Source organism: Bombina bombina, chromosome 6, assembly GCF_027579735.1.
Source record: "Bombina bombina isolate aBomBom1 chromosome 6, aBomBom1.pri, whole genome shotgun sequence".
NCBI lineage: Eukaryota > Metazoa > Chordata > Amphibia > Anura > Bombinatoridae > Bombina > Bombina bombina.
The window spans coordinates 959,036,406-959,050,988 of NC_069504.1; the positions used below are offsets into that span (position 1 = coordinate 959,036,406).

At 32.7% G+C, this 14,583-nt stretch overlaps 1 protein-coding gene across 1 annotated transcript in view; it reads left to right on the forward strand.

The window, feature by feature from the left end:
• LOC128664825 (uncharacterized) overlaps window positions 1-14,583 on the forward strand; it is a 43,739-nt gene that overhangs the window by 22,296 nt on the left and 6,860 nt on the right. The window contains exons 6-8 of the mRNA XM_053719627.1: window positions 1,168-3,599; window positions 3,863-3,947; window positions 9,027-11,473. Coding sequence (XP_053575602.1) covers window positions 1,168-3,599; window positions 3,863-3,947; window positions 9,027-11,473 — 4,964 coding nt within the window. The remainder of the gene's footprint in view (window positions 1-1,167; window positions 3,600-3,862; window positions 3,948-9,026; window positions 11,474-14,583) is intronic.

A 14,583-nucleotide genomic window follows, 5' to 3' on the forward strand; every position in this document is an offset into this window, starting at 1 on the left:
CGAGTCAAACACGTTTCACAAAACTCATCAAAATTACATTTAAAAGTACAGTTACACTCATAATAACACTATCTAATAAAAAATATTAAAATAAGTATTGCACAAAAAAGTTATAAGGGCTCAAAGAGGTCTCATGTGTTAGAAAAAAGGGCAGACAACATAGCATATAGAGATAGTCTAAATATGTATATGTATGTAAATATATATATATATATAGATAGATAGATAGATAGATATATTTATATGTGTATTTATAAATAGATATTCCTATATATATATATATCTATATATCTATATATATATATATATATATATATAATCCTCTATATATATATATAGGTATAGGTATGTACTGCACCAGATATATGCAGGAATATGTATTTATTATTAAATAGAAAATGTTCTGCTATGTGAAGAACATTGGAATGTGAAATATTCATATTTTCATGTCAGGTTAGCACACTTGAGAATATGCGATCGTGTTTGCGTGCAAGTAGGGTTTTTAGTTTTTTCCCACTTTTTTTGCTCCATTGACGTCTATGGGGGAATAGGTTATCATTCACATGATGTTCTAAGTTTGCCTTTTTACGCTCGTCGGGTTAGCGCTTGAGCGAAAACAGTTTACTTTCAACTTGTAATGCGAACGCTACCCAACTCACGCAAAAAATCTACTTCTAGCACAGTAAAATATATATTATAAATAATATAGGTTATTAAATAGATTGCACTTACAGAACAATATATGTAAATGCTTTTTTATTAAAAACATACTGTATTGTTCATAGCTTATTTATGTTTAATAATATTGTTTTGGCATTATCTGTGTTTAAATTATTTTTGATATTTATATACAGTTTACTGAAATGAAGTTAACATAAGTGGCCAGAAGAGGGCAGACTTGACATCCAATCAGTTTTTGTAGCTATACAAGTAGATCTGTTAATGTTGTCATCCCTCTATTCTCCTCCTTCTGGCTCACTAAGTCTCCCTCCCATCTTAACACAAGCACAGAAAAGAATAGCAGCAGCTCAAATAAAAAAACCTAGTGGGTATTTTAATTGCATTGAACACAATTTTTTACCTGCTTAAAGGATTAAAATCTAAACTACAAACCAATGGGATTGTAAAGGACATAAACATCATAATATCTCAAAAGAAGAATTTAAGATATGGACTTAAGAAGCATCTCAAAGGCTTGGAAATGGCAAGTAGTATATTTGCTTCTTATTTGTAGCTGGGGCTGGGTTACTGGGCAGCTTCGGTATTCTATTGTTGAGGAGTCAGAGCCTGGTTCATTTGTGGGTAATATAGCCAAGGATCTTGGATTAAAAATTGCAGATCTATCTAAACGCAGACTGCATTTGGTATCTGAAAGAAGCAGTAGATATTTTATGGTAAAACAGGACAATGGTATACTCTCTGTGAAAGAAAGGATTGATAGAGAAAGCCTGTGTGAATCCATTCTAAGCTGTTTACTACATACAGAAGCAGTGCTTGAAAATCCACTAGAATTGTTTAGTCTGGAAATTGAAATTTTGGACATAAATGATAACTCTCCAACCTTTTCTACATTTGAGCACATTATAAAAATTACTGAATTGTTGGAAATTCCTGGTGCACAATTTCCTCTAGAAATTGCACATGATCCAGATGTAGGCATACACGGTGTTAATCAGTATACATTAAATTCAAACATATATTTTTCATTGTCTATAAAGCATCGCAAGGATGGAACTCTTATTCCCCAACTGGTTTTAGAAAAGGTTTTAGACAGGGAAGAAACAAATGCACATCAACTTATCCTCACTGCTTTTGATGGTGGAGAACCCAGAAGGTCAGGATCATGTAAGATAACAGTTTTGGTTGTAGACATTAATGACAATGCACCAGTATTCGATCAGGCAATTTATAAGATCAATTTACAGGAAAATATTCCTTTGAAAACAGTTATTGCAAGACTGAATGCTACAGATTTAGATGAGGGTCTAAATGGTGAAATTGAATATTCATTTAATGATCACACATTAGTGTCTGCAAAAGAGATTTTTGGTTTAAATGCAGAGACAGGAGAAATTTACATCAATGACATTATTGATTTTGAAAAACGTAATTTTTATGAATTATCTATCAAGGCATATGATAAAGGGTTACCTAAATTGGAAAGACATTGTCTTATTCAGGTGGAAATAGAAGATGTAAATGATAACCCTCCTGAAATCACTATTAGTTCAATGATTAATGAAATACCAGAGAATGCAGCATTAGGAACAGTTGTTGGATTTCTCAGTGTAAAAGATAAAGATGCTGGTAAAAATGGAGAAGTCCAATTACAATTGTCTCCAAGCATTCCATTTAAGTTTAAGCCTTTCAATAATCGTTATTCTTTATTGACTGATGGGTATTTAGATAGAGAAAAAAATTCTCAATATATTATTACATTTATTGCTTCTGATATGGGCTCTCCACCTTTAAAAACACAGGCAACAATCATCCTAAATGTTTCAGACATTAATGACAATTGTCCAACATTTTTGCAAACCACTTATAGTGCATTAATAAAAGAAAATAATGAGCCAGGTGCTTTATTATGTACGGTGTCTGCTTCTGATTTAGATGACGGAATTAATTCAGACATGGTTTACTCAATAATTGAAAGCAAAATAGATGGTTCTTCAGCATCATCTTTTGTGTACATTAACACAAATAATGGCAATATTTATTCCCAGCGTTCATTTGATTATGAGCAAATGCAACTTTTGCAAATTACTGTTAAAGTACAGGATTCAGGAGTTCCACAGTTATCCTCAAATGCTTCTGTATTTATATTTGTCTTGGATACAAATGATAATTACCCTACTGTAATTTACCCCGACCATTTAAAAGAACATGAAGTTCAAGAGAAAATTCCAATATCAGCATCTATAGGATATTTACTTACAAAAATATCAGCTTTGGATTTAGATTCTGGTTACAATGCTTGGCTCCTGTACAACCTTATAGATGCTTCCAATCCCACTTTATTTAGAATATCAGAATACACTGGAGAAATCAGAACTAATAGAGAAATTCAAGAGACAGATAATATTGAGCAGCGGCTTGTTATTTCAATCAGTGACCATGGAACTCCATCTTTGACAACAACATTTACCATCCAGGTATATATAGTGGACAATATTGTTCAAGAAATTCCCAAAGAAAGTGAATTTCTTACAAATTCCAGTCCTGCATCAGACGTGACTTTGTATCTTATTGTTTCACTAGTAGCTATTAGCTTAGTTTCACTTCTTACATTCACCATATTAATAGTAAAATGCCTTAAAAAAGAATATAACGACATTCAAGGGTGTTGTTTTATAAAGAGACCACATTCCAGCCAGTATATTGATCAGTTTAAGCCAACCCTTTATTTAAACACAGACGGAACCCTAAAATACATGGAAGTAAGGATGGTTCCATCTGATCCACAAGCACAATGCTATCAAACATATCTTCCACCAGCTACTGAAAAAAATGACTTCACCTTTATGAAGCAAAAATATTTTCCACAGCTAAAGGATGAAACTGCACCTGAAGCAAAATGCTTGAATGAGTTATCTCAGGTGAGACAATACTATTTTTAATTATATTTACCAGTTTGGTCTTCTAAGACCTTGTCTCAAATGTTGCATAATATGCATTTTAATTAATTGTAGGTGTACTTATATGTGTCTTACAAGATATTCATATTTATATAACAATGTGAATCAAATAGACAATGTGATGTATTATTACCAGTTATGAAAACAACCCTATATGATTTTGCAATGCATGCTCGCCCAATTTTGGCTCTTTAACATAAGGAGCACTGTGGATGTGATATTAGATTGGGATGGAACTAGCGTGGTCATGGATAGGGACTAGATTGGGCTACCTTCAGTCTTTAGACTGGATGATGGCCTCAGATCTTTGTAAGAGGTAAATACATGTGTGCCTGCAGGTTATTTTTTAGACTGCATGTACACTTGTACACCCCCTAGACCTGGTTGTATTGCTTTTTTCCTCCCCCAAAAATACACATCATACTCCAGTTAAATCCAAGTGGCTGAGGGAACCAATAATGGCTTGGATGTAAGGTTGTCATGAGCACCCACAGTGCTGATGTGTACATAGCGTTGTATTATTGTAAAATGCATAAAGTAGTGTTGTGGCTAGGAGCCTTGTAGCAATTTGCAACTCTAATGCAAATATGGGTGTGAATTGGGATAGTTGTCAATCCACTGTATGGATTTTCTTTTTTCCATCTTTAACCCATTTTTTATGTGTTGTTTGCATATAATCTTGTATGTCTGTATTTTTACTCACAGTTTGGCACAACACTTTTTTAGTTATTTAAGTTTTTGTCTATGTTCGCCATACTATTCCGGTTTACATTTTAACATAAAGGGTGTCATATTAATGAATTACGGTAAGGGAATGGCACAGTACAAGAGATTGTGTCCTTACTGTGTAGGGTTTCATCCGGACAGTGAGTTATCACGATGGGGTTCCAGTATATTCCGAAACTGGAAGTGGCGCAATATCCGCTTGACACCTTAACGGAAGTCCACAGAAACACTTCGCGGTCGGAGGTTATGACTGCAAGAGTGACTAATATGGTCTGGAAAGATACACGCAATCTAGATGGTTCTCATTTATACCTAATAGTTTAATTTAAGCACACAGCAAGTATAGGCGATAATGCCTTATGGTTTATTTAATTTTGCCACAATGTAAATCACCCAGAAGTACTTGATATTCTTCCGGTGTCACAATGTTAACTTTACAATAACGGATATGATGTATGCTTTGGGCTGTTTCTTACGCAGGAAGGGGAGGTATAATTTTATGCTTGCATAGTATTTAAGCATTGTTTGTATGTGTTATTGTTGTTCTGATAAAGGGGAAATAATTCCCTGATACGTCAATAAATTTGACTTTTGTTTTTTATGAAAATCCTGGTTTATCAATGTATTTGTTATGGTGCATACAGATGTATTTATGTATTTATATGTGTATATACATATAGGTGCATTGGATCCTTTGAAAACATGTAAAATCATATTTATGCAATATTCATATTTAAAAATGTGTTTAACTGTGAATTTAATGTAAACATTTAACATTCCAAAGTTCACAACATAGGGGAATTTGGTCTATGTGTTTATAAATAGATATTCCTATATACATATCTGTATATATCTATACCTATAAATAATGATATATATATATATATATATATATATAGGTATGTATTGTACAAAAATATCATTTTATATATATATATATATATATATATATAAAATGTATTTATGAATAAATAGAACATATTCTGCTATGCAAAGAACATTGGAATGTGAAATAATATTTCATGTAGATAGCACTTTCTGAAATGAGATTAGGTTTGCTTGAAAGTAAAGGTGTAAATTTTTTTTACTTTTCGTGCTCCATTGAAGTCCATGGGAGAATATGTTAATGCGGTCGCAATACAGGGAGTGCAGAATTATTAGGGAAGTTGTATTTTTGAGGATTAATTTTATTATTGAACAACAACCATGTTCTTAATGAACCCAAAAAACTCATTAATATCAAAGCTGAATAGTTTTGGAAGTAGTTTTTAGTTTGTTTTTAGTTATAGCTATTTTAGGGGGATATCTGTGTGTGCAGGTGACTATTACTGTGCATAATTATTAGGCAACTTAACAAAAAACAAATATATACCCATTTCAATTATTTATTTTTACTAGTGAAACCAATATAACATCTCAACATTCACAAATATACATTTCTGACATTCAAAAACAAAACAAAAACAAATCAGTGACCAATATAGCCACCTTTCTTTGCAAGGACACTCAAAAGCCTGCCATCCATGGATTCTGTCAGTGTTTTGATCTGTTCACCATCAACATTGCGTGCAGCAGCAACCACAGCCTCCCAGACACTGTTCAGAGAGGTGTACTGTTTTCCCTCCTTGTAAATCTCACATTTGATGATGGACCACAGGTTCTCAATGGGGTTCAGATCAGGTGAACAAGGAGGCCATGTCATTAGATTTTCTTCTTTTATACCCTTTCTTGCCAGCCACGCTGTGGAGTACTTGGACGCGTGTGATGGAGCATTGTCCTGCATGAAAATCATGTTTTTCTTGAAGGATGCAGGCTTCTTCCTGTACCACTGCTTGAAGAAGGTGTCTTCCAGAAACTGGCAGTAGGACTGGGAGTTGAGCTTGACTCCATCCTCAACCTGAAAAGGCCCCACAAGCTCATCTTTGATCATACCAGCCCAAACCAGTACTCCACCTCCACCTTGCTGGCGGGAGTCGGACTGGAGCTCTCTGCCCTTTACCAATCCAGCCACGGGCCCATCCATCTGGCCCATCAAGACTCACTCTCATTTCATCAGTCCATAAAACCTTAGAAAAATCAGTCTTGAGATATTTCTTGGCCCAGTCTTGACGTTTCAGCTTGTGTGTCTAGTTCAGTGGTGGTCGTCTTTCAGCCTTTCTTACCTTGGCCATGTCTCTGAGTATTGCACACCTTGTGCTTTTGGGCACTCCAGTGATGTTGCAGCTCTGAAATATGGCCAAACTGGTGGCAAGTGGCATCTTGGCAGCTGCAAGCTTGACTTTTCTCAGTTCATGGGCAGTTATTTTGCGCCTTGGTTTTTCCACACGCTTCTTGCGACCCTGTTGACTATTTTGAATGAAACGCTTGATTGTTCGATGATCACGCTTCAGAAGCTTTGCAGTTTTAAGAGTGCTGCATCCCTCTGCAAGATATCTCACTATTTTTTACTTTTCTGAGCCTGTCAAGTCCTTCTTTTGACCCATTTTGCCAAAGGAAAGGAAGTTGCCTAATAATTATGCACACCTGATATAGGGTGTTGATGTCATTAGACCACACCCCTTCTCATTACAGAGATGCACATCACCTAATATGCTTAATTGGTAGTAGGCTTTCGAGCCTATACAGCTTGGAGTAAGATAACATGCATAAAGAGGATGATGTGGTCAAAATACTCATTTGCCTAATAATTCTGCACACAGTGTATTCAGACTTTTGCTTTACGGCTCCACTCGTAATCTAGCCCAAAATTCAGCTTTAATTTTCTTATAAGTTATTACAAAGAATATTGTCTATACAATTATATTTCACTTTCAAAAACAGTAGACTGTATTAGAATACTTATTTTTGTTTATGTAAATTTATGGAAAGTTTTTCAAAACTGTAATTTAGTTATATTCTCCTTCCCTGAATCAGAATTTTACCGTGATTCTAGAACAATTTTTGCTTTTTGAGGCAACTCAATGTTTACTTAATCGTGTTTTATATAATTATAGAGAAAATATCAATGCTGCCAGCAATTTATGTTGATCAGATTGCCTGTATCGACTAGTTGCTATCTAGTCAAACACCTTGTAATATCCCTTTAAACCCTTATAAAAAATGTATTAAAGTATATATGAAATATTTTTGATCAGTAAGTGTATATATGAGCGTAATAGTTTATTTCAATGTGTTTATGTATTGGTGAATTCATTTTTTAACCCTTACACTTTATGCTAGGTCTCCAGTTTGCTTTCAACTTGTAATATGCAAGTTAGCACAGTCACTGTATTGCCCTATATTTTTGCTAGATTTATATGTTTTCATATTGTCCTATTGGACTACTATATGCTTATTATGGCACATTTTGCAGACTATAATAATTCATTTTAGATTCTATTGGTCGCTAGCTGTGCCAGAAAAATAAAAATTCTTGGATTTTTAGGGATTCTTGTTTATTAAAATTGTCTATCTTTATAAAGCTTAACTGCAACATTGCAAATTAAAATGAAAATAGTATAAAATGTAAGGATACACAATATCTATAGGTACTTATAGTAGCTAAATGGAAAATAATAAACTCAATTCAAAAAAACATGTAAAGATACCAAACAATAAGAAAAGCCTAAAAATAACTGACACAATATATAACCAGAAATTAAAAAAATTAAATTATAAATAAACACTGCATTAAACAAGAACACGTTTCACAGTTTGATCCCAAATGTTAAAAGCACAGTTAATGTTGTTAACAGATGTAGTCTCTATCTTTTCCATTTAACAACTTTACTTTAGTATAATATATCATTTTTTTCACTGAACTGACTGTTATTGCTATTTTAAATGGATAAGCATGTATTATTTGTACTTTACACAATAATATATATATATCTATATATACTATATATATATATATATATATATATATAATATATATATATATATATAATATATATATATATATATATATATATATATATATATATATATATATATATATATATATATATATATATATATATATACATACATAAAAGAGAATTGGAGTGCTGCAGCTCTTATTTTAAAACTATATATGGTTTTAAGTGTGCTCTATATTTTTTGATCAGATGCTGACATTTGACAAAGGCACAATTTGGTGCCGAAACGTTATGTCTCTTTTTTAACTATGAATTAATTAATTTTTGTATATTTTAACAAGAGCAATGAGTGCCTGCATTCTGTGAAGTACATATATATATATATATATATATATATATATATATATATATATATATATATATATTCTTATTTGAGGATATAGATTATAAAAATTTTAATATTATCAGGAACTTTGTATAGCAATTAGCTATCCCTGGGTAAAATATTTTGCTTTTCTAGCTAGTTAATGAAAAAAATCAAGTTCATATTATTGTCCAGAAGATGGCGAACCTGTCATCCAATAGGCCCCTTAGCTACACCAGTAGATCTCTTTGTGTCATATTCTCTCTATTCTCCTCCCCCTGGCTCAGAAAATAACACTCCCATCTTTTTTCTGGCAAACAAAGAATAGCTGCCGTTCCTCTAAAAATCCTTTGGATATATCAAACACAAGAAAAGGTTTTTTTTCCATGCAAAAGGATTACTTTTCAACTGAAGACTCATGGAATAACATTTTATTTAATTTTCAGGAAATCTTTTAAGATATGGACATCACAAGCTCTCTAAAGGCTTTTAAATGGCAGGTAGTATTCTTATTCCTTTGTAGCTGGGGTTGGGTCTATGGACAGCTTCGTTATTCTGTTGTCGAAGAGTCAGAGCCAGGGACATTGGTAGAGAATTTAGCTAAAGATCTAGGATTAAGTGTTTTAGATTTAAATAAACGGCACTTGGCTTTAGGATCTGAAAAGAACAGCAGATTTTTTGCAATAAATGAAAAAAATGGAGCTTTAACAGTAAAGGAAAGGATTGATAGAGAAATACTGTGTGGATCCAGTTTAAGCTGTTTGCTGCATTTAGAGGTGGTAACTGAAAATCCTTTAGAACTGTTCAGTTTGGAAGTTGAAATTTTGGATATAAATGATAATTCTCCTACATTTGCAAGCAAAAGCCAAGTCCTAAAACTTATAGAGCAAGTGGCCACTCCTGCAGCTCGATTTCCTTTGGAAACTGCACAAGACCCAGATGTAGGTGTTAATAGTATCACTCAGTACAGACTTAATCCAAATCCATTCTTTTCTTTGTTTATAAACAAGCGCAAAGATGGGATAATTGTTCCAGAACTGATATTAGAAAAAAATTTAGATAGAGAAGAAAAAGGTGAACACCGACTCATCCTTTCTGCTTTTGATGGAGGGGAAAAACCTCAGTCAGGATATACTGAAGTGACCGTAATAGTGTATGACATTAATGACAATGCACCAGTGTTTGAGCAATCAACTTACAAGGTTAGTGTTCTGGAAAATATCCCTTTAAATACAATTATTATAAGACTAAATGCCACAGATCTGGATGAGGGCTCTAATGGGGCAATTCAGTATGGTTTTGATCATCATACCATACAAAAAGCAAGAGAAATATTTGCTTTAAACTCAGAAACAGGAGAAATTTATGTTAATGGGAATGTGGATTTTGAAGAATTACATTTTTATGAATTATCTGTCAGAGCTATAGACAAAGGAATACCTGAACTGAATGGGCATTGTCTTATCCACATTGAAGTGCAAGATGCAAATGATAATACCCCAGAAATTATATTTACCCAAAAAAATAATGACATACCTGAAAATGCACCACTAGGAACTGTAGTTGGCTTTATAACTGTAAGGGATAAGGATTCTGGTCAGAATGGAGAGATTAAATTACAGGTGTCTCCAAATATACCTTTTAAATGTCAGCCATTTAAACACAGATATTCATTAGTCACTAATGGATATCTGGATAGAGAGAAGGTATCTCAATATATTATTCAGGTTACTGCATCTGATTTAGGTTCTCCTTCTTTGCATAACCAGACTACCATTATCCTTAATATTTCTGATGTTAATGATAATCCTCCAGTATTTCTCCAGTCAGATTACATTGCTTTGATAAAAGAAAACAATGAGCCTGGTAGTTTACTGTGTGCTGTATCTGCTATTGATCCAGATGAGGGAGTTAATTCAAACTTGATTTACTCTATAGCTAACAGTCAGATAGATGGTTCTGCCATCTCCTCTTTTGTGTACATCAACTCTCATAATGGTAATATTTATGCACAACGTTCTTTTGACTATGAACAATTTCAAGTACTACAAGTAATTGCAAGAGTTGAAGATTCTGGGACACCAAAATTATTTTCTAATGCTTCAATCTCCATATTCATTTTGGATACAAATGATAATGTCCCAGCTATATTATATCCTGAATTTTCAAGGGAGCTCAATGCACAGGAAAAAATTCCAAAATCAGCATCTGTTGGTTATTTGGTCACAAAAGTGTCTGCTGTGGATCAAGATTCAGGTCATAATGCTTGGCTTATCTATAGTCTTCTTGAATCTACTAGTAACAGTTTATTTCAGATCTCAGCAAGCACAGGAGAAATCAGAACTATTCGTGATATCCAAGAAGCAGATAATAATGAACAGAGACTTGTCATTTTAGTCAGTGACCATGGGATGCCATCTTTGTCATCTACAATCACTATGCATATAAATATAGTAGAAAATATAGCACTAGAAAGTACAGAATCACAGGATTTGGTCACACATTCTAGATCAGCACCAGACTTGACTTTATACTTAATTGTTTCACTGGTGGCAATCAGCTTGGTTTCAATTATTACTTTCATCATATTATTTGTGAAATGCCTAAGAAGTGGAAATTATGATAACAGTTGTGGTGTTTGTTTTCTGAGCAATTCCCATTCCAAGCAGTATGCAGGAGAGTGTCAGCCAAAGCTTTTTTTAAACTCAGATGGAACACTTAAATTTATGGAAGTGAGGATGGCACCTACAGAACCTCAAGGACAATGCTATCAGGCTTGTTTTAATTCAGCAGTTGAAAAAAATGACTTCAACTTCATGAAGCCACTTTACTTTCCTAATCTGAAAGATCTGTCAAATGAGACAGAGGGTGCCTCTGATGCAAAGTACTCATTTGAACCAAACCAGGTGAGATAATAGTAATGCATGTTTATATTACAGAGTTGATTATTACAATGTACTAAATTGTATCAGTTACACTTTTTATGTTTATTATTTTATTAGAAAGATTACTTTCATCCTGCAGATCATTAGTTATGGATTGGTTTGTTTTTAACATTTTCAGCTTGGTCATAAATGACTATGTGTTCATGTTTCATACAACCTAATTTATAGAATAATGTAGATACAGATCAATAGGTTAACAGGCAAAATAGAATGAGAGAAAATATATTTCCTGTATTATGACATATATTATTTGCTACTTTTTTTTCTCTACGACAATTATAAAAGTAATGTATTAATTTTGTACATTAGGGGACATGAAACCTATAATTTCTCTTTCTTGAATCATAGAAAGGGTAAGTTTTATCAATTTGCGAGTTGACAGAATTCAAATGTTGGGAACTTGTCCGTAACATCGCAAATTGTGGAGCAAATGTGTTCCCCATATTTATCATTGCACAAGGGAACACTCGTGCATAACGGCCCCCCTATGCTAACGCAATCATTTGCGGAGAGTAGGGCTTGTCAGTCACCCCGGTCTAATGAATCCGGGGTGATTTTCATCCACCAACTCCAGTTTGGTGGAGAGGGTTTATGAAGCAGCAGTTTAAAACGCTGCTTATTAAATATCAGTTGAAAGCTCAAATGAGCAAGCCTGCAACCAATCAGGGCATTTGCATCATAAAAAATCATTCCCAGAGAATATGATTCCAAACATCTGATTTTCTTCTACCATCAAAATGTGCTTAATTCTCATTGTATCCAATGTTGAAAGAGTATCAATGCTCTGGCTTAAAGAAAAGTAAAATGTGCACATGTTTTATGATACAGAAAAGCAAAACAGCAGTTTTTTACAAATAAAAACATTAAGAGGAATAAAATGACATGTATATATTTTTACAGTAAATTGAGTATGGATTTTGGCAGACATATGTAGTACTGTCTTTGTTAAGATTGCATACGCATGTAAATGCAAGATTATTACAAAATATGGTATTGAAGTAAATTATATTATTTGTAAAGGCACAAATCATAATCTTATAAAAATCATAAATAGTCTTTAAAAAATCAAATCTTACTTTAATACAACTGTGCTGCTAAATAAAAAAACAAAATGTTAAGCAAATTCAATTATTTCATGAGGAACTAGAGTCAACTCTCTTATGTGCCCCTACAATATTTTTATTCTTCTCTATGTATTATTATACATGAATTTCACAACTGACAGGGTGTAATAAATACAAATCTAAAACAAATTGCATTTTCAGATTGTTATAATAATTATAGGATCTTTGATGCAGTGTGCAGCATATGGTCTGAGCACTGACAGGCTGACCCCCCCACCCCTTCAACCTCTGCAGCAATGCTGGCAGCACTCATACATCTATTTCCCAAAGACAACCTCTGAATATGACGCTGAGCACATGCAGTCAACTTCTTTGGTCGAACATGGTGCAGCCTGTTCCGAGTGGAACCTGTCCTGTGAAACCACTGTATGGTCTTGCCCACCATGCTGTAGCTTAGTTTCAGGGTCTTGGCAATCTTCTTATAGCCTAGGCTATCTTTATGTAGAGAAAGAATTTTTTTCAGATCCTCAGAGAGTTATTTGTCATGAGGTGCCATATTGAACTTCTAGTGACCAGTATGAGAGAGTGTGAGAGCGATAACACCAAATTAAGCACACCTGGTCCCCATTCACACCGGAGACCTTGTAACAATAACGAGCCACATGAAACCGGGGAGGGAAAATGGCTAATTGGGCCCAATTTTGAGATTTCCACTTAGGGATGTATTCACTTTTATTGCCAATGGTTTAGACTTTAATGGCTGTGTGTTGAGTTATTTTGAGGGGGCAGCAAATTTACACTGTTATACAGGCTATACACTCACTTCTTTACATTGTAGCAAAGTGTCATTTCTTCAGTGTTGTCACATGAAAAGATATAATACAATATTTACAAAAATGTGAGGGGTGTACTCACTTTTGTGAGATACTGTATATATACTGTATATATATATATATATATATATATATATATATATATATATATATATATATTCCCCAATGTGAAGAACATTGGAATGTGAAATATTTACAGTAAATCAGTAAATACACAGTTAAGCACCTTATTAAATATGAATATTGCATACATATAATTTTACATGTTTTCAGCTTTTTGACTGCAAAGGGCTCCAATGCAGCTATATATATGTCTATAAATATAATGTGTATCTATGTGTTTATATGTGTTTTACTGTACATAGTTCACATTCTAATGTTCTTCACTTACAAGATAATTTTATTTTTATACTTAAATACATATTTCTATATGTATCTGTATATACATGTATTGGTATCCCTATAAATAGGTATAGATATGTATTTTACATGATCAGTATCATATATATATATATATATATATATATATATATATATATATATATATATATATATATATATATAATATATATTTAATAATAAAAAGTATTTTTTTCTGTGTGAAGGACATAGGAATGTAAAAGATGCGTTTTGCACAGTGTTTCTTGATTTATATCTTAATGTGTTTGGGTAAGCGCATATGAAAACGTAGTATTCTTAAGGCGCATTATTGAAATATTACATTTAGTAATAGTAAAAAATATTAAACATACTGTAGAATTTTCTAAATATATTTTACAGTATGTTTAATATTTTTTAATAATTTTTTAAAATATGTTATATATATTTCAATAATGCTCCTTAGGAATACTACGTTTTTATGTGCACTAACCAGACCACGTTGAAATCTAAATCAAGAAACACAATGTGCAAAATGCATATTTTACATTCCTATGTTCTTCAAATTGAAAATAATGTACTTTTAAATTTTGAAACATATATATATATATATATATATATATATATATATATATATATATATATATATATATATATATATATATATGATACTGATCATGTAAAATATATATATATATATATATATACCTATACATCTATAGGAATAGATATGCAGATATAGGTATAAACACATACAGTATATATAGAGAGTTTTGTATTCAAAAATAAAATTAAC